At 40.6% G+C, this 22,029-nt stretch overlaps 1 protein-coding gene across 2 annotated transcripts in view; it reads left to right on the forward strand.

Moving 5' to 3' along the window:
• The first annotated feature begins 310 nt into the window (after positions 1-310).
• Positions 311-22,029, forward strand: part of TRPC4AP (transient receptor potential cation channel subfamily C member 4 associated protein) — a 73,319-nt gene continuing 51,600 nt past the window's right edge. The window contains exons 1-2 of one of the 2 annotated variants that reach the window (XM_082643897.1): positions 311-545; positions 19,637-19,765. In XM_082643897.1, coding sequence (XP_082500023.1) covers positions 378-545; positions 19,637-19,765 — 297 coding nt within the window. In that variant the 5' untranslated portion in view covers positions 311-377. The remainder of the gene's footprint in view (positions 546-19,636; positions 19,766-22,029) is intronic. The other variant, XM_082643896.1, reaches the window with a different exon arrangement.

A 22,029-nucleotide genomic window follows, 5' to 3' on the forward strand; every position in this document is an offset into this window, starting at 1 on the left:
CTGATTCCTGGTCTGGAATCCAAGATCTTTTCCTAGCCGGTTGGCTGTAACCTCCCCAAATAGGCAAAAAATGGGAGAATGCACACGCAGGGACCTGTCTTCGACCTCGAGGGACCTCGAGGGACCTCACTGAAATGCTGGACGGAGGGGCCAGAAGGACAAGTGGCGCAAGAAACGCCACATCGCTCTCTCGCACCTGCCCTCCTGAGAGCAAGACTACATTTCCCAGCAGCCCCCGCGGCGCGCACGGCCCCTGCCACGCGGCTTGCACCTCCGCCGTTGGCCCACTGGGGGCGCTGCGGCGACCCGCTCCGCCGCCCCGTAGGAATCTCCGCGGCCCCGGGGCCGCTTGCTTCCTGTTTGTCGGACGAGGAGACATGGCGGCGGCGCCGGCGGCTGTTGGGTCTGGGGTCGGCCGAGGGCGACGGGCGGCGGCAACTGTGGCGGCTTGGGGCGGATGGGGCGGCCGGCCGCGGCCTGGTAACATTCTGCTGCAGCTGCGGCAGGGCCAGCTGACCGGCCGGGGCCTGGTCCGGGCCGTGCAGGTACGAAGCCGGCCCGGAGGGGCGGGGCGGGGTGGACCGGGCGGGAGCTGGCGGGGGGCCGGGCAAGAGGCCTTTCCAGGCCGCCGCTGTACGGGTCCGACCCCTCTTGGCTGGCCACGGGGCCTCCCTGTGGGCTGTCGCGACGCTGTCAGCCGCGGCGGGGCAGTGGGCAGCGGCAGGCTAGAGGCTCCGGGTTAGGGGCCGAGCAGGGCTGGGCTGCATCGGGCATTGATGGCGTGTACGAGTCCTAGGCCCAGCTCCTGGATCCTCCCTTCCTTGCGCCACGTCTGCACGTCTGGGGGACCCTGGGCGAGTTTGCTGTAGCCTCTACGGGCCGCGAGTTTCTTCCCCGTGACTTGGGCGGTGGGTCATCACTGCAAACCCCAAACGGTTGCAAAGCCATCATAAATGTCATTCTCTCAGAGAGGCCTTTCCTCGACACAACCCTCCCTCTTCTAAAGTGGGTCCCCACTGTTATTCAGTTACAACCCTGAATTCGTTCCGTTCACATTACTTTCTTAGTCTGTAATTACATATTTCTTTGTTGTCTATCCTTTTTCTCGCGTGTATCCCACGTTAGGCTGAGCTCCAGCGGGTGCAGGGACTGTATCTGGTTTGCCAGAGTAGAGCGTCATGGTAAAGAGCTAGGGCTCTGGAGTCAGGCCTGGATTCAGAACCCTGCTCTCTCTTGCTTGGGCAAGTTATGTTTCTGTGCCTCAGTTTCCTGATTTGTAAACTGGAGATGATAATTAGTAACCTACCCGTTAAGGTGTTGTGAGCATCAAAGACAATTGTGTAAAGCGTTAAATGCATTTCTGGTGCACAGCAAGAAGCTGAAGAGTAATCAGTTAATATTAATGCTATACTTGGTATCTGGCTTATAATAGTGCCCAATATATGATTAGTATTTTTTTTGAATGAATGAATGAAGGACCCTGCTGTAGGGTGAAGCAGGATGAATAAACCTAGGCTGCTTGCTCCTCTACTCCCCCCGCCCCCATGTTCCCAGAACTTACGTTGCAAACACACCTGTAAAGCATTGGCTTAATTTAAGGATAGCTTTTGCATAAAGAAACTTTTTTTTTTTTTTTTTGCAGTACGCGGGCCTCTCACTGTTGTGGCCTCTCCCGTTGCGGAGCACAGGCTCCGGACGCGCAGGCTCAGATGGCTCACGGGCCCAGCCGCTCCGCGGCATGTGGGATCCTCCCGGACCGGGGCACGAACCCGCGTCCCCTGCATCGGCAGGCGGACTCTCAACCACTGCGCCACCAGGGAAGCCCCATAAAGAAACTTTTTAAGTAAATACAGGAATAGTAATAAAGTGATTGGTGGGAGTGGAGTGGGAATTGGGTAGATGAGGGAGAGAATGAGAGTGAGACTTTTCACAGTATAACTTTATATATGAACTTAATTTTGAACCACTTCAATATTACTCATATGGTTAAAAGGACAGAATATAAGATAAAGACCAGGTGGTCTGTGTTTGTAGAGGGTTACAGATAAAGAAGCAGTTCTGGGTGAACAGTATTTTCCTGAACATCAGTTAACCATAGATGAGCAACTTTTTTCCCTTTGCATTCTTCTCTGTCTGCCTTAAGTATTCTGGAAATACTTGCTCTATCCTTTAACCCAAAGACCCTTACTGAGCTGGGTATGTAGGAATGGGCAGAAAGGGAACTAACTCACCTTTACTGAGCACATATTTTGGATTAAGCATTGTGCAAGGTATACAGTGTCTTTATTTAATTCTCAATCTTTTGAATCAAGTGTCAGGACTCATCTCAACACAGATGAAGAAACTGAGGCTCAGAAAAATTAGGTAATTTGCTCCTAAGCACTCGTCTTGATAATCCTCTATGTTCTGAGGGCAATAGTGAGCCACGGAAGTTCTTTAACTTAATGAATGGGGAAATTTAGTACACTTAATTTGTTTCCAGTGCTGGATGACTTGGAATGGGAGGAGACTGAAGAAGCTCACCAGATAGAAGGTGCTGGAATGTTCTTGAGCCTGGTCTAGGCTGGTTATTGTGGTAATCAGTAGTTGTATACAGATAGGAATGGGAGCTATTTCAGAAGTTGAGATGGATGTACCTTCCCAAAACTATAGTGAAGATAAAGTGGGGAACTTCATCTTTCAGATGTGTCCTTTCTTAGTCACTTTCTTTGATCTCTTCCTTGCTACACCCCCACATTGCAGAATAAATTATATCCTCACAAGTATTTCCATAGCACTGTAAGCATATCCATTATGGCATGTGGTATACTTGGAAAGACCAGATTAAAATTTTTTTCTTTATGTTTTTTTTTTTTTTTTTTTTTTCTTTTTGCGGTATGCGGGCCTCTCACTGTTGTGGCCTCTCCCGCTGCGGAGCACAGGCTCCGGACGCGCAGGCCCAGCGGCCATGGCTCACGGGCCCAGCCGCTCCGCGGCATATGGGATCCTCCCAGACCGGGGCACGAACCCGCATCCCCTGCATCGGCAGGCAGACTCTCAACCACTGCGCCACCAGGGAGGCCCTTCTTTATGTTTTAAACACATAAAATTTACCTTCTTAATCATTTTTAAGTGTGCAGTCAGTAGTGTCAAGTATTCACATTGTTGTGAAACAGATCTCCAGAATTTTTTCATCTCGCGAATCTGAAACTCAACCCATTAAACAACTACTTTTTCCCCCTCCCCCAGCCCCTGGTAACCACCATTCTACTACTTTCTGTTTCCATGAATTTGATTACTTTAGATACCTCATATAAGTGGAATCATACATTGTCTTTTTGTGCCTGGCTTATTTCACTTAGCATAATATCCTCAAGGTTCATCCATGTTGTAGCATGTAACAGGATTTCCTTGGAAAAGACCAGATTTTGAAGTAAGATGGACCTGGATTGAATCCTAGTTCTGTCACTTATAACTAGGTTATATTATTTAACCTCTCTGAACCTCAGTTTCATTATTTCTAAAACGGCTGTAGTAACATCTACCTCATAGGGCTGTTAGGAGGAGTGAAATCACATGTCTAAAAAGCTTGGCCAGTGTGTGGCACATAGTAAATGTTGAGTAAGTAGTTGCCATCAGCTCAGCCATCAGAGTGGGCTTCTTGAGAGACTGTCTTAATTTTTCTTTGTGTCTGCAGAGCCTGAAACAGCGCCAGTCACTTGATCTTCAGGACTCAGGAAATTGTTTGACTTGAAATACTGTACGTGAGGGCTCTGTCCTCCTCCTCCTCAGTCCTGTCTCTTTGTATATCCCAAACAGTCCCATGGCTTTAAGGAGTTCTGGAGTCAGATTACCTAGGTTTGGGTTCCAGCTCTGGTACATACTTGCTATGTGTCTTTGGACAAGTAGCTTAATCTCTTTATGCCTCAGTTTCTTCATTTTTAAAATAGAGATAATCATGGGACCTAACCTGCTAAAGCTGTGGTAAGGACCAAGAGCGTTTATACATATAAAGCCCTTAAAATGGTATCTAAAATATAGTAAGCACGTTATAAAGATTAGCAACTATCGTTTTTAGCAAAACTATATTCTGATAGATCCTAAATCTGTATTTCCATCCTGGTTTCTCTCTTTAGCTCCAGTTGGATATATCCAGATACTTTCTCAGGATCTCCACCTAGGCGTCTAATGGTCACCTCAAACTTAATATGGCAAATACAATTCCTGATTCCTCTTCCACCAAACCTGATCTTCCTCAAGTCCCAAACAGAACTTGAGAGAAGCCTGGGAGAAGACCCCAGGCCACATGATTTAGAATGGGCCTGTCCTACTTGGATTTTAATGTTCCTTATTTTCACCTCTCCCTTTCAGTTTGACCTCTATCAAGGTAATAAAATATGCTGGTATGATGCTTTAGCATTTACAGAGCCTGTTCACATTTATCAGCACATTTGATCCCTAAAGCAAATCAGATCTTATAATCCCTTGCTTAAAACCCTCCAATGGCATCCCATTGCAGTTGGAATCAAATCCAGATTCCTTTCCAGGGGTGCACAAGACTCTGCACGATCAGTAGGAATTGAGGGAAAGGGATAGACTAGGCAAAGCAACTCACACAGGTCATGACCCACCACACCTAGAGATATTACTTCAGTTTGGCAATCTGGTGACAGGCTGGGTTATGGCATCCTGTTTTGTTTCCCAAATTTCTGGTCATTGCTTCCTTCGTGATTTTTGGCATATCTAAATTTTACCTGAGTGTTACCTCATATATATTTTTTTAGATTGACTCCTCTTCTTTTTTTTTTAATTTCAGTTGGCACAATTGTTTTAACCTTGTTCTGAGCATTAGCATTTGAAACCTAGCGGTTCAAGTCAAATACAGTCTTCCTTTGCCTGTCAAGGATAATTTGATATCGAAAACCCTGTAGATAGGATAAATTCTCATTAATTAAAAATATGAATAATGTTTAAAAAGTTTTTGTATTCGCAAACCATAAAATTCATTCTTATATTGAAACAAATCCCATTAAAGTAGACACAAGCATTCATTGGTTAATGTTTGTTATCAGAATAATATAACAGTGTATTTAATCTTCATTAATTAAAGGTATTTAATCTTCATTAATTATTCTTTAAGAAGGGTATTTACTTGCACTTAATGCATTTTGAGGCATTATATATCTTAGGACTAAACAAGTAAGATATACATTTTATGTTTATGGAATTCAGCCTTTAATTATTTAAAAAGAAAAGCAGTAAAGACGAAAATAAGTCAATGAAAACTGTAAATGTCTGGAAGTGTCACATTCACTAAACAGGTTGACAGCTTAGGCAGCATGATGTAAGAGATTATCACTCCTGTAAACTGTCAAACCACAGGTATTCTGAGAGAAGAAACCCATACAACATCTGCCAAAAATTCAACTTTGAAGATGCCTGGATGGTGGCTCTTTTCATCACACTACTCAGCTGTTCACAAGGAAAACAAAATCCAGATGATTATTTTTATCTTATTTATTTATAAATTTATTTAGTTTTGGCTGCATTGGGTCTTCGTTGCTGCATGCGGGCTTTCTCTAGTTCTGGCGAGTGGGGGCTACTCTACGTTGCTGTGCGCGGGCTTCTCATTGCGGTGGCTTCTTGTTGCGGAGTGCAGGCTGTAGGCACGTGGGCTCTAGAGCGCAGGTTCAGTAGTTGTGGTGCATGGGCTTAGTTGCTCTGCAGCATGTGGGATCTTCCTGGACCAGGGCTGGAACCCATGTCCCCTGCATTGGAAGGCGGATACTTTTAAAAATTTTTTAAAATTAATCAATTAATTAATTTTTGTTTTGGGCTGTGTTGGGTCTTTGTTGCTGTGCATGGGCTTTCTTTAGTTGCGGCAAGCGGGGGCTACTCTTTCGTTGAGGTGCGCAGGTTTCTCACTGTGGTGGCTTCTCTTGTTGTGGAGCACGGGCTCTAGGCACACGGGCTTCAGTTGTTGTGGCACATGGGCTCAGTAGTTGTGGCTCGCAGGCTCTAGAGTGCAGGCGTCAGTAGTTGTGGCTCACGGGCTTAGTTGCTCCACGGCATGTGGGATCTTCCTGGACCAGGGCTCGAATCCATGTCTCCTGCATTGGCAGGCAGATTCTTAACCACTGAGCCACCAGGGAAGCCCCAGATGTTTATTTTTAAATGAGAGTAAATGCCTTGTGAGACAAACTAGTAGTGGTAAAAGAAATTCCATGTGAAGTTGAAAATTTTGAATATGATTTGGAGGATCTCTGGGTATCATGAACCATGTAACAAATAACAACAGTGCCCCCACTTTTCACCCCCAAGTTCCACCCTCCCCAGGCAACCACTGCCCACACTGTAGCTGTTTTCTTTTGTAGGGGAAGAGTCCAGGAAACAGGAAAGCCAGCATTCTAAATAACATGCTTATAAGGCTATTTCTTGACTTTACAGTTTTAGAGATTATCTGTTTTCTTCCTCTTGTAGAGATTAGGATTTAATTCACAGCACCCTGTGCTACACATTTGGTCTCCATCATTCTCCTTATGTAGTTATATCAGTTTTGGCTGTTGGTGTTAAGTATTTACATTATGATGATAGTGATGAGATATAATTGTTTATAGCAAAGGCATATAGTATACAACAATTGTATTTGTTCTGTATGATTTGTTTTTCTTAGAGTTAAAAGCTGCCCTTTCTCCCCCTACTCTTTAAATTGAGATACAAATATAGTAGAATTCACCCTTTCAGTGTATAGTTCTACAAGTCTTGACAAGCACACACCGTTGTGTGGCCACCACTACAGTTAGGATTTAGAAATTCCCTTGTAGTAGTCAACCCCTTCCCCACCGCCCTCCTTTGGCAGCTTCTCATCTGTTTTCTATTCTGTTAATGCCATTTTACTATCATAGAAATGGAATCATTCCATATGTAGCATTTTGAGTCTGGCTTCTTTCACTAGTATAATCATCCTTATAAAATTTGCTTTTCTTTTTGTTTACTTACAATTGACTCCCAAATTCTAAAACCCCTACTTTTTTTTTTTTTTTTAAAGAAATCTTTCTTGGAACCCTCTGTCCTCCAATTTGGACTAGTTATTTGCTAGAACAGCTGTATAGGTGAATTCTTGGGATTTCCCTTCACCAAATTCAGGGCATTTTATTTATTTTTCTCATGTTTTGGATCTCTGTTTTCTGAATCCTGTTTTCCTTTTTCTTGGGGGAGTACATTCTCTAGTAGCCTCCTAAGAAAGCCTACATGGGAGGTAACTTTTTTTTAAAGCTTGCGTGTCTGAAAATGTCTTTTATTCTTATACTTGAGTATTTAGTTTAGCTGGGTATAGAATTCTAAGTTGGAAGTTATTTTCCCTTAAATTTTTAATGGCATTATATTATTCCATTGTCTTTAAGTATTTGGTGTAGCTGTTGAGAGGTTCTGTTCTGATTCCCTGTCCTTTGTGCATGACCTATTTTCCCACTCCTCACTCCCTAAGCATTTTTCGGATCATCTCTCTTTCTGGTATTCTGAAATTTAACTATGATATGCATTGATGAGAGTCTTTCTTTTTATTCATTGTGGGTACACCTCGTGTAGATATACATTAAAATATATAAGAACTATAATAAAGTCATGTCTATCACCTGACATTAACTAATCCCCTCTGCAAAATGATTCACTAAGTGTTCTCTTTTTTTTTTTTTTTTTTTTTTTTGTGGTACGCGGGCCTCTCACTGTCGTGGCCTCTCCTGTTGCGGAGCACAGGCTCCGGATGCGCAGGCTCAGCGGCCATGGCTTACAGGCCCAGCCGCTCCGCGGCAAGTGGGATCTTCCCGGACCGGGGCACAAACCTGTGTCCCCTGCATCGGCAGGCGGATTCTCAACCACTGTGCCACCAGGGAAGCCCAGGCTTTCACTTTTTTAAAAAGTGAAGTCCATCCTTTATTCAGATTTCCCCAATTTTTCTTTTCTTTTTTTAATTGAAGTATAGTTGATTTACAATATCATATTGTTTCAGGTGTACAACATAGTGATTCAGTATTTTTACGGATTATACTCTGTTTAAAGTTACTATAAAATAATGGCTATATTTCCCTGTGCTGTACAAAATATCCTTGTTGCTTATTTATTTTATACATAGTAGTTTGTATCTCTTATTGTCCCTCCCCTCTTTCCACTAGTAACCACTAGTTTGTTCTCAGTATCTGTGAGTCTGTTTCTGTTTTGTTATATTCATTCGTTTTATTTTTTATTTTATTAAAAAATTTTTTTTATTGGAGTATAATTGCTTTGCAGTGTTGTGTTAGTTTCTGCTGTACAGTGAAGTGAATCAGCTATATGTGTACATATATCCCCTCCCTCTTGGACCTCCCACCCCCACCCCCGAACCCATCCATCTCGGTCATCAGAGAGCACCGAGCTGAGCTCCCTGTGCTATACAGCAGGTTCCCACTAGCTATCTGTTTTACACATGATAGTGTATTTATGTCAAACCTAATCTCCCAATTCATCCTGCCTCCCCTTCCGCCCCATGTCCACAGGTCCGTTCTCTAGGTCGGCCTTTCTATTCCTGCCCTGCAAACAGGTTCATCTGTACCATTTTCCTAGATTCCATATATATGTGTTTTACTCTTTCTGATTTACTTCACTCTGTATGACAGACTCTAGATCCATCCACATCTCTACAAATGACCCAATTTCATTTCTTTTTATGGCTGAGTAATATTCTGTTATATATATGTACCACATCTTCTTTACCCATTCATCTTTTGATGGACACTTAGGTTGTTTCATGTCCTGGTTATTGTAAATAGTGCTGCAGTAAACATTGGAGTACATGTGTCTTTTTGAATTATGGTTTTCTCAGGGTATATGCCCAGTAGTGGGATTGCTGGGTCATATGGTAGTTCTATTTTTAGTTTTTTAAGGAAATTCCATACTGTTCTCCACAGTGGCTATATCAATTTACATTCCCACCAACGGTGCAAGAGGGTTCCCTTTCTCCACACCCTCTCCAGCATTTATTGTTTGTAGATTTTTTTTTTTTTTTTTTTTTTTTTTGCGGTACGCGGGCCTCTCACTGCCGTGGCCTCTCCCATTGCGGAGCACAGGCTCTGGACGCGCAGGCTCAGCGGCCATGGCTCACGGACCCAGCCGCTCCGCGGCATGTGGGATCTTCCCGGACTGGGGCACGAACCCGTGTCCCCTGCATTGGCAGGTGGACTCTCAACCACTGCGCCACCAGGGAAGCCCTGTTTGTAGATTTTTTTTTTTTTTTTTCTTTTTGCGGTATGCGGGCCTCTCACTGTTGTGGCCTCCCCCGTTGCGGAGCACAGGCTCCGGATGCGCAGGCCCAGCGGCCATGGCTCACGGGCCCAGCCGCTTCGCGGCATATGGGATCCTCCCAGACCGGGGCACGAACCCGTATCCCCTGCATCGGCAGGCGGACTCTCAACCACTGCGCCACCAGGGAGGCCCTGTTTGTAGATTTTTTGATGATCGGCATTCTGACCGGTGTGAGGTGATACCTCATTGTAGTCTTGATTTGCATTTCTCTAATAGTGATGTTGAGCATCTGATTTTAATGTGCCTCTTGGCCATCTGTATGCCTTTTTTGCTGAAATGTCTATTTAGGTCTTCTGCCCATTTTTTGATTGGGTTGTTTGGTTTTTTCTTGATATTGAGCTGCATGAGCTGTTTGTATATTTTGGGGTTAATCCTTTGTCTGTTGCTTCATTTGCAAATATTTTCTCCCATTCTGTGAGTTGTCTTTTCATCTTGTTTATGGTTTCCTTTGCTGTGCAAAAGCTTTTAAGTTTAATTATGTCCCATTTGCTTATCTTTGTTTTTATTTTCATTACTCTAGGAGGTGGGTCATAAAAGATCTTGCTGTGTTTTACGTCAATGAGTGTTTTTCCTGTTTTCCTCTAAGAGTTTTATAGTGTCTGGTCCTACATTTAGTTCTTTAATCCATTTTGTGTTTGTTTTTGCATACAGTGTTCGGGAGTATTCTAATTTCATTCTTTTACATGTAGTTTTCCAGTTTTCCCAGCAACATTTATTGAAGAGGCTGTCTTGTTTCCATTGTATATTCTTGCCTCCTTTGTCATAGATTAGGTGACCATACATGTGTGGGTTTATCTCTGGGCTTTCTATCCTGTACCATTGATCTATATTTGTTTTTGTGCCAGTACCATACTGTCTTGATTACTGTAGCTTTGTAGTATAGTCTGAAGTTGGGGAGCCTGATTCCTTCAGCTCCATTTTTCTTTCTCAAGATTGCTTTGGCTATTTGGGGTCTCTTTTGTGTTTCCATACAAATTGTATGATTTTTTGTCCTAATTCTGTGAAAAATGCCATTGGTAATTTGATAGGGATTGCATTGAATCTGTAGATTCCTTTGGTTAGTATAGTCATTTTCGCAATATTGATTCTTCCAATCCAGGAACATGGTATATCTCCCCATTTCTTTATGCCATCTTTGATTTCTTTCATCAGTGTTTTATAGTTTTCTGAGTACAGGTCTTTTGCCTCCTTAGGTTTTATTTCTAGGTATTTTATTCTTTTTGTTGCAATGGTAATTGGGAGTGTTTCCTTAATTTCTCTTTCTGATCTTTTGTTGTTAGTGTATAGGAATGCAAGAGATTTCTGTGCATTAATTTTGTATCCTGCAACCTTACCAAATTCATTGATTAGTTCTAATAGTTTTCTGGTGACATCTTTATGATTTTCTATGGATTGTATCATGTCATCTGCAGACAGTGACAGTTTTACTTTTTCTTTTCCAATTTGTATTCCTTTTATTTCTTTTTCCTTTCTGATTCCTGTGGCTAGGACTTCTAACTATGTTGAATAATAGTTGCCAGAGTGAACATCCGTGTCTTGTTTCTGATCTTAGAGGGAATGCTTTCAGTTTTTCACCCACACCATCACCAGAATGATGTTTGCTGTGGGTTTGTCATATATTGCCTTTATTATGTTGAGGTAGGTTCCCTCTATGACCACTTTCTGGAGAGTTTTTATCATAAATGGGTGTTGAATTTGTCAGAATCTTTTTCTGCATCTATTGAGGTGAGCATATGCTTTTTTTCTTTAATTTTTAATATGGTGTATCACATTGTTTTGCATATGTTGAAGAATCCTTGCATCCTTGGGATAAATCCCACTTGATCATGGTGTATGATCTTTATATATATAGATATAGATATAGATATAGATATATATTTATTTATTTATTGGTTGCGTTGGGTCTTCATTGATGCATGTGGGCTTTCTCTAGTTGCAGCAAGTGGAGGCTACTCTTCATGCAGTGTGCGGGCTTCTGATTCTGATGGCTTCTCTTGTTACAGAGCATGGGCTCTGGGTGTGCGGGCTTCAGTAGTTGTGGCGCTCAGGCTCAGTAGTTGTGGCTTGCAGGCTCTAGAGTGCAGGCTCAGTAGTTGTGGCGCATGGGCTTAGTTGCTCCGTGGCATGTGGGATGTTCCCGGGCCAGGGCTCGAACCCATGTCCCCTGCATTGGCAGGCAGATTCTTAACCACTGTGCCACCAGGGAAGTCCAGTGTATGATCTTTTTAATGTGTTGTTGGTTTCTGTTTGCTAGTATTTTGTTGAGGATTCTTGCATCTATGTTCATCAGTGATATTGGTCTGTAATTTTCTTTTTTTGTGATATCTTTGTCTGGTTTTGGTATCAGGGTGATGGTGGCCTCATAGAACGAGTTTGGGAGTATTCCTCCATCTGCAATTTTTTGGAAGAGTTTGAGAAGGATAGGTGTTAACTGTTCTCTAAATGTTTGATAGAATTTGCCTCTGAAGCCATCTGGTCCTGAACTTTTGTCCATACTTTATTCAGATTTCCCCAGTTTTTCTTTTTCTTTTTTTAATTGAAGTGTAGTTGATATACAGTATCATATTGTTTCAGGTGTACAACATAGTGATTCAGTATTTTTACGGATTATACTCTGTTTAAAGTTACTATAAAATAATGTCTATATTTCCCTGTTCTGTACAAAATATCCTTGTTGCTTATTTATTTTATACATAGTAGTTTGTATCTCTTATTGCCCCTCCCCTCTTTCCACTGGTAACCACTAGTTCACAGTATCTGAGTCTGTTTCTGTTTTGTTATATTAATTCATTTTATTTTTTAGATTCCACATATGAGTGATAATATGCAGTATTTGTCTTTCTCTGTCTGACTTAGTTCACTAAGCATAATACCTTCATGGTCCTTTCATCCTTTTTTATTGCTAAGTATATTGTATATTGATTTTGTATCCTGCAACCTTGTATTCTGTTGTATATATATACCACATCTTCTTTATCCATTCGTCTGTTGATGGATGCTTAGGTTGCTTCCATATCTTGGCTATTGTAAATAGTGCTGCTATGAACATTGGGGTGCATGTTTCTTTTTGAATTAGTGTTTTCGTTTTCCTCAGATATATAGCCAAGAGTGGAATTGTTGTATTATACAGTAATTGTGTTTTCAATTTTTTGAGGAACCTGTGTACTGTTTTCTGTACTGGATGAAACAATTTACATTCCCACCAACAGTGTACTAGGGTTCCCTTTTCTCCACATCCTCCCCAACATTTGTTATTTGTAGACTTTATGATGATAGACATTCTAACAGGTGTGAACTGATATCTTACTGTGGTTTTGTATTGCATTTCTCTGATGATTAGCAATGCTGAGCATCTTTTCATGTGCCTCTTGGCCGTGTTTATGTCTTCTTTGAAAAAAATGTCTATTTAGGTCTTCCACCCATTTTTAAATTGGGTTGTTTATATTTTTTTCCTCTATTCTATTAAAGTATAGTTGACTTACAGTGTTAAGCTAATTTCTGCTAATTGGGTTGTTTGTATTTTTGATTTGAGTAATATGAACAGTTTATATATTTTAGATATTAATACCTTATCAGTCATATATTTGCAGATATTTTCTCCCATTCAGTAGGTTCTGCCTTTTCATGTTGTTGATGGTTTCCTTTGCTGTGCAAAGGCTTTTAAGTTTGATCAGGTCCCATTTATTTATTTTTGCTTTTGTTTCTTTTGCCTTAGGAGACTGGTACAAAAACATACTGCTATGATTTATGTCAAAGTGTGTTCTGTCTGTGTTCTCTTCTAGGGGTTTTATGGTTTCCAGTCTTACATTTAGATCTTTAATGCATTTTGAGTTTATTTTTTATATGGTGTGAGAAAATGTTCAAATATTTTAAAAATTTATTTTATTGAAGTATAGTTGGTTTACAGTGTTTGTTACAGATTTCATTGTTTATCATGTAGCTGTACAGTTTTCCCAACACCACTTATGGAAGAGACTGTCTTGTCTTATTGTATATTCTTGTCTCCTTTGCTGTAAATTAATTGACCATAAGTGTGGGGGTTTATTTCTGGGCTCTCTATTCTGTTCCACTGATCTGTGTCTGCATGTGTGTGCCAGTACTGTGCAGTTTTGGTTACTGTAGTTTTGTAGTATAGTCTGAAATTGGGGAGTGCGTTACCTCCAGCTTTGTTCTTTTTCCCTCAGGATTGGTGTGGGAATACAAGGTCTTTTGTGGCTCCATATAAATTTTAGGAATTTGTTCTAGTTCTGTGAAAAATGCCATGGGTATTTTGATAGAGATTGCATTAAATCTGTAGATTGCTTTGGGTGTATGGACATTTTAACAATATCATTCTAATCCAAGAACACAGGATATCTTTCCATTTCTATGTATCATCCTTAATTTCCGTCATAAGTGTTTGATAGTTTTCCGAGTATAGATCTTTTACCTCCTTGGTTAAGTTTATTTCTAGGTATTCTTTTTGGTATGATTTTAAGTGGGATTGTTTTCTTGTTTTCTCTTTCTGATAGTTCATTATTAGTATATATAAAAGCAACAGATTTCTGTATATTAATCTTGTGTTCTGCAACTTTATTGAATTCATTTATTCTAATAGTTTTTTGGTGGAAATTTTAGGGTTTCCTATATATGGTGTCATGTCATCTGCAAATAGTGACAGTTTTACTTCTTTCCTTCCACTCTGGATGCCTTTTATTTCTTTTTCTTGTCTGATTGCTGTGGGTGTGGCTTCCAATACTACATTAAATAGAAGTAGCAAGAGTGGCATCCTTGTCTTTTTCCTGATTTTAGAAGAAAATCTTTCAGATTTTCACTGTTGAGTATGATGTTAGCTGTGGGTTTGTCATAAATGACCTTTATTATGTTGAGATATGTTCTCTGTATTACCAACTTTGACAGGAGTTTTTATCATGAATGTATGTTGAATTTCGTGAAATGCTTTTTCTGTATCTATTGAGACGATAATGTGATTTTTTATCCTTTTCTTTTGTTAATGTGGTGTATCACTGATTGATTTGCAGATATTGAACCATCCTTGCATCTCTGGAATAAATCTCACTTTATCATGACGTATGATCACTTTTATATATTGTTGAATTCAGTTTGCTAGTATTTTGTTGAGGATTTTTGCATCTATATTCATCAGAAATATTGGCCTGTAATTTTGTTTTGTAGTGTCTTTGGTTTTGATATCAGGGTAATGGTGGCCTGGTAGAAGGAATTTGGGAGTGTTCCATCCTCTTCAATTTTTTGGAATAGTTTGAGTATAGTTATTATTTCTTCTTTATATGTTTGGTAGAATTCTCCTGTGAAGCTGTCTGGTCCTGGACTTCTGTTTGCTGGAAGTTTTTTAAATTTCAAATTCAGTTTCACTATTAGTGATCAGGCTGTTCATATTGTCTGTTTCTTCCTGATTTAGTATTGGAAGGTTGTATGTTTCTAGAAATTTGTCCATTTCTTCTAGGTTGTCCAACTTGTTGGCGCATAACTGATCATAATATTCGCTTGTGATTTTTTTGTATCTTTGTGATATCAGTTGTTATTTCTCCTCTTTCATTTCTTATTTTGTTTATTTGTGTCCTCTCTCTTTCTGGCTAAAGGCTTAACAGTTCTGTTTTGTCTTAAAAAAAACAAAACTAGATATTGGTTTCATTGATCTTTTCTATTTTTTTTTTTGGTTTCTCTTATATATTTCCTCTCTGATTTTCATTATTTCCTTCCTTCTGTGACTTTGGGCTTTGTTCTTCTTTCTTATTCCTTTAGATAGTAGGTTAGGTTCTTTATTTGATATTTTTCTTGTTTCTTGATATAGGCCTGTATCACTATAAACTCCCCTCTTGAACTGCTTTTGCTGCATCTCAGATTTTAGAATGTTGTGTTTCCATTTTCATTATTTGGGTATTTTCTGATTTCCTCTTTGATTTCTTCAGAGACCCATTGGTTTTTTGGTAGTTTAATTTAGTCTCCACCTCTTTGTGTTTTTTCCCCATTTTTCTTGTAATTGGTTTCTAGTTTCATACTGTTGTGGTCAGAAAAAATGCTTGACATAATTATCTATGCACTTAAATTTGTTGAGACTAGTTTTGTGGCCTAGCATGTGGTCTTTCCTGGAGAATGTTCCATGTGCACTTGAAAAGAATATATGTTCTTTTTTTGGATGGACTGTCCTGTAGATACCTATTAAGTACAACTGGTCTAATGTGTTATTTAAGACCACTGTTTCATTATTGATTTTCTGTCTCAGTGATCTGTCCATTGATGTAAGTGGGGTGTTAAATCCCCTACTATTATTGTGTTATTGTCAACTTCTCCTTTTATGTCTGTTAATGTTTGCGTTATGTATTTAGGTGCTTCTGTATTAGGTGAATATATGTAAATGAGTGTTACATTCTCTCTTCTGTTGATTCCTTTACTATTATATAATGCCCTTCTTTTTTTGTTATATACTTTGCTTTAAAGTCTATTTTGTCTGATATGAGTATTCTTTCTTGTTATTTCCATTTGCATGAAATGTCTTTTTCCATCCCCTCACTTTCAGGTGTGTTTTTAGCTCTGAAATGAGTCTTTTATAAACAGCATATAGATGGGTCTTGGTTTTTTATCCAGTCAGCCACCCTATGTCTTTTGATTGGAGCATTTAGTCCATTGACATTTAAAATGATTATTGATAGGTATGTACTTACTGCCTTGTATGTACTTATTGTTACTTTTTTTTTTTTTTTTTTAATGATCAGGGCCTTCTTTCCTTTTTTCAAAAATTTATTTATTTTTGGCCACGTTGGGTCTTCGTTGCTGCATGTGGGCTTTTCTCAAGTTGCGGTGAGCAGAGGCTACTCTTTGTTGCAGTGCGCGGGCCTCTTACTGCAGTGGCTTCTCTTGTTTCAGAGCACAGGCTCTAGGCATGTGGGCTTCAGTAGTTGTGGTGCGCGTGCTCTAGATTGCAGGCTCAGTAGTTGTGGTGCATGGGCTTAGTTGCTCCGCAGCATGTGGGATCTTCCCGGATCAGGGATTGAACCTGTGTCCCCTGCAATGGCAGGCAGATTCTTTTTTTTTTTTTTTTTTTTTTTTTTTCCGTACGCGGGCCTCTCACTGTTGTGGCCTCTCCCGTTGCGGAGCGCAGGCTCCGGATGCGCAGGCTCAGCGGCCATGGCTCACGGGCCCAGCCGCTCCGCGGCATATGGGATCCTCCCAGACCGGGGCACGAGCCCGTATCCCCTGCATCGGCAGGCGGACTCTCAACCACTGCGCCACCAGGGAGGCCCTGGCAGGCAGATTCTTAACCACTGCACCACCAGGGAAGTCCCTATTGTGACTTGTTTTCTGGTTGTTTTTGTAGTTCTCCTCTGTTCTCTTTTTCTTCTTTTAGTTTCTTCCTTTGTGGTTTGACGATTTTCTTTAGTGGCATGCTTGTGTTCCTTTTTCTCTAGTGTTTGTGTATCTATTTTAGGTTTTGATTTGTGGTTACTATGAGGTTCATATATGTTGACTTATAACTGTATTGACTTGTTTTAAACTAATAGTCATGTAAGTTCAAATGCATTCTAAAAGATCTACGTTTTTTTTACTCCTCCCCCTCACATTTTGTTTTTGATGTCATAGTTTATCTTTATGTTTATCCCTTTATTGTTTATTATAGTTACAGTTGACTTTACAATTTTTTGTCTTTTAATCTTCATATAGCTTATTTAAGTGGTTGATCCTCAGCCTTTACAATATATTTGCCTTTCAGGCTTTCACCGTTAATTATGATGATAGCTGTGGAATTTTGATTAATGCCCTTTATCAGGTTGATTACATTGATTAGTTTTCATGTTTGACCCAACCTTGCATTCCTGACATGCATCTTGCTTTGTCGTGTTGTATAATCCTTTTTACATATTGTTGGATTTGGTTTGCTAGCACAGCTGATCCTTGAACAATAGGTTTGAATTCCATGAGTCCACTTATACATGGATTGTTTTCAATAAATACTTACTGCAGTACTACATGATTTGCGGTTGAATCTGTGGATGTAGAACCGTTGATACAGGGCTGATTGTAAAATTCAACTGTATGGGCAGTTGTCACCCCTAACCCCCATGTTGTTCAAGGACCAGCTATTTTGCTGGACGTTTTTGTGTTTATATTCATCAGAGATATTGTTCTGTAAGTTTTCTTTTAATGTCTTTGTTTGGTTTTGGTATCAGGGTAATAGTAGCCTCATAGAATGAGTTGGGACCTGTTCCCTCCTCTTCTGTTTTATGGAAGAGTCTGTGAAGTATTTGCTAATTTCTCTTTAAATGATCAGTAGAATTTACCAGGGAAGCATCTGGACTTGGGCTTTTCTTTGTGGGTAGTTTCTTTCCTTCCTTACTTGCTCCCTCCCTCCCTTTCTTCCTTTCCTATTAAATTACTAATTTGATCTCTTTAGTTGTTGTAGGTATGTCAGATTTTCTGTTTCTTCTTGAGTCAGTTTCTGTTGTTTGTGTCTTTCTGGGAATTTGTATATTTCATCTAAGTTATGTAGTTTGTTGGCATACACTTGCTCCTAGTACTTCCTTGTAAACCTTTTTATTTCCTTAAAATTGGTAGTATTGTCCCCTCTTTCATTCCTGAATATAGTTGAGTCAGTGTGAGTTGGTCACTGTAACTATTTTCAATATTGTTGGTTTTTCAAAGAACCAAATTTGATTTTGTTGATTTTTCTCTGTTATTTTTCTTTTCTCTATATCACTTATTTTTGCAATGATCTTTTTAATTTCCTTGTGCTTGCTTTGGGTTTGGTTTATTCCTTTTTTCTCCTAGTTTCTTATGGTGGAAGATAAGATCATCTGAGATCCTCTCTCCTTTTTAATATAAATGTTTATAACTATAAATTTGTCTGTAAGCACTGCTTTTGCTGAGTCCCATGAAACCATTATTGTCTTCTCTTTCTCTCCTTTCAAGGAAGGGAAAGATGTTTTTTCATAGTTTTGGGGCATGCCTTGATTTGAGCTTGCTTGAAGTATATAAAATTTCTGATAATCATTTAGACCTACAGAAGTGGTAATTTCCTATGGTTCACCCTAATACAAATTACTTTCACAAACGTCTCATTACCTCCCATTACCCCTGTATTATCTTATTTTTACAATCTAAGAAAACAAGCTCAGGAAGAATAATGGGACTTGTTCAAGGTCATAGGACTTATATGCGTCCGGATAGGCTAAGATGTTATTGAAGACCTGCATGTCCTGTAATACATTACAGTGAACTTTTGATCTAATTGAGGGACAAGTGTACATGAGAATAATTGACTTCTGGCACCTGGTAATGCTGTGTCCCCAAAGTAGACACTGCCATATTGATTAATGAACCTGTCATTAGACTAGGCTATTGCTCATGCCTTCACACATTTACTGAGTGTCTGATCTGTGCCTGGCATTCTTTGAGAGAAAGAAGGTGTGCACAGTAAACACAGCTTGGTACCTACTTTGAAGGAGCTTGTGGTCTACAGGAGGGGGGGACAAATGAGCCAGTAATTATGATACAATATGATAAATGTTAGATAAGGCCCCAGACTCTTAGAAAGGAGAGAGGGGAAGGCCTATCAAGGAAAATTTCTGGTTTTTTGGCTGGCATTTAGTAGAAAGAGCTTTCTGGGTAGAAAAGACAGGGAGGAGAAGGAGCTTTCCAGATAGAAAAGACATCCAAAGATGTTCTGTGGCAGTAGAGTTCACTCTTGAACAATACAGGGGGTCGGGGCACTGACACTCCACAGTTGAAAATTCTTGTATAGCTTTGAGTTGGCCCTCCATACCTGCAGTTTCCCTGCACCTGCAGATTCAACTAGTCGTGGATTGTGTAGTACTGTAGTATTTACTTTTGAAAAAAATCCCACATATAAGAGGACCCACGCAGTTCAAACCTGTGTTTAAGGGTCAACTGTATATGGGTGTGTGTGTAAATAATTACCCCCCTAGCCCCAACCTTAGGTTTATTTTCTCCCTGCACAAGTGGCATATCATATATACAGGTACACAGCTCTGTAGGCAGGGAAAAGCATGTGCAGAGAGGCACAGAGAGAGAACATGTGCATCTGGAGCCTAGAGCAGGCACTGGGAAAGAGATGAAGCTAGAGAGGAAAGTAGGCGATAGACTAGGAAGGGTGTGTATCACGAACACGGAGCTGGACTTTTATCTTGCAGGCTGTTGGGGAACTTCTGAACGTTTAGAAAGACCTTTGAATTACTTGTCCTGGGTGGGTTTGGGAGCCAGCTGCTCTCTTTTGCTGTATATGCAAGCAGTTCTTTCCTCACCAGTAAACGTTTCCTCTTTTTTTTTTTTTTCTTTTGCCTCACAGTTCACTGAAACTTTTTTGACGGAGAGGGACAAACAGTCCAAATGGAGTGGAATTCCTCAGCTGCTCCTTAAGCTGTATGCAACCAGCCACCTCCACAGTGACTTCATTGAGTGCCAGAACATCCTCAAGGTAACTGTTAGGGGACTTGGAGGGACTGCATTCAGGGTCTCCAGATGATACAAGATGTCTGTTTTTTTTTCTCTTCTTCCGCCTACTTTTTAAAATAGTCTGTTTTTGGGCTTCCCTGGTGGCGCAGTGGTTGAGAGTCCGCCTGCCGATGCAGGGGACACGGGTTCGTGCCCCGGTCCGGGAAGATCCCACATGCCATGGAGCGGCTGGGCCCGTGAGCCATGGCCACTGAGCCTGCGCATCCGGAGCCTGTGCTTCGCAACGGGAGAGGCCACAACAGTGAGAGGCCTGCGTACCACAAAAAAAAAAAAAAAAAAAAAGGTCTGTTTTTATTACATAAGCTATAGAAAATTTGGGAAGTTCGGAAAAAGTGCAAACAAGAAAATAAAAATCACCAGTAATCCCCCACCACCCAGAGATAATCACCATTAAGTTTCCTATGTATATACTTTTGGGTTTTATTCACATTTGTTTTGTATCAGTGCTTGCTTAATTAAGGAGGCCTGTGCCCTGGGATTAGGTTACATTCTTTTTCAACAGGATTTAAAAGATCCCATTTTGCTGAAGGTTCAAGAAGTAGCCTTGTGGCTGTTGATAATTATGACTAGCATATAAAGATGAAGGGACTGGGCCTGGTGGTTGGGAGAGGGATGGAAAGAATGCATAGACATCTAGGGCAGTTGTTCTCAATCTTGAGTGTGTATCAGAGTCACCTGGAAGGCTTGTTAACAGAGTCCTGGGCCCTACCGGCAGAGTTTCTGATTTAGTAGGTCAGACTTCAGCTTGGGGAGGTGGGTCCAACTTTGAATTTAGATTACTGGCTCTAATGTAGCTAAAACCCATGCAAGTTATATTTGATCATAATGAAACGACATAATGTTTTTCAGAGGTGAAATTCTGTTTATTATATCGCATAAGAAGTCATTTAAAAATATAATAGGGCCAGGGGCTTCCCTCGTGGCACAGTGGTTGAGAGTCCGCCTGCCGATGCAGGGGACATGGCTTTGTGCCCCGGTCTGGGAAGATCCCACATGCCGCAGAGCGTCTGGGCCTGTGAGCCACGGCCACTGAGCCTGTGCGTCCGGAGCCTGTGCTCCGCAACGGGAGAGGCCACAGCAGTGAGGCCCGTGTACCGCAAAAAAAAAAAAAAAAAAAAAAAAAAAAAAAAAAAAATATATATATATATATATATATATATATATATATAAAATAGGGCCAAAAAGTTTAGTCTGTACCTTTGAGAAGAGATGTTTTGGGACTTCCCTGGTGGTCCAGTGGTAAAGGATCTGCCTTTACCACTGGTGAGGACGCGGGTTCAATCCCTGGTCAGGGAACTAAGATCCTACATGCTGCAGGGCAACTAAGCCCACTTGCCACAACTACTGAGCCCGTGTGCCTCAACTAGAGAGCCTGCGTGCCACAACTACAGAGCCCAGGTGCCCTGGAGCCTGCGCGCCACAACTAGAGAAGAGAAAACCCGCACGCCACAACTAGAGAGAAACCTGCACACTGCAACGAAAGATCCCACGTGCCTCAACAAAGATCCTGCATGCTGCAGCTAAGACCTAACACAGCCAGAAATAAATAAATTAATTAATAAATAATAAATCTTTTTAAAAAAAGAAGAGATGTTTTGTCTATACAACTTTTTTGTAAGTTGAAAATCATTCCCAAATAAAAGTTTAATTTAAAAAAAGGCATTTTGTGTTCTTGATCTTCTCACAGTCTGATTAGGATAGAAATAGTGTCTTACACTTGTTTGAAAACATTTTGTAAGGAATAATGCATTATTTCATTTGATTCCTGCAAAATCCCTGAGATATGAGGTAGATGAAAGAGGGAAATTAATATTTTGAGTGCTTGCTATATGATCATCATTTCTTTATGCACTCAGCAAATACTTATTTGAAATTTACTGTGTACCAGGCATATTTAATTTTTATGATAACTCTGTGAGATGGGTGGTATTAGTGTATTAGTCCAAAATAGTTTGATTGCAGGTAACAATAACCCACTCAGATTAGCAACAAAGATCTTTTATTGTCTCACGTAATTGGAAAAACACAGATGTGAACTGAGGGGCCAAATAGAGTTAGGCTGTCCATTTCTTATCTTGACAACTGTGTGTGGCCTCCTGTTCCTCCACAGAAGTAGGGCTGTTGCCTGAGGAAGAGAAAAGGAGATACTGAGCAGGCAAATCCGGATGTCTTCCCCGTTCCCTTTTTCAGTTGAGAAAACAGACTCAGCATAACCTGCCCAAAGTC

This window comes from Mesoplodon mirus (genome assembly GCF_964341445.2).
Source record: "Mesoplodon mirus genome assembly, chromosome: 15".
Classification (NCBI taxonomy): Eukaryota; Metazoa; Chordata; class Mammalia; order Artiodactyla; family Ziphiidae; genus Mesoplodon; species Mesoplodon mirus.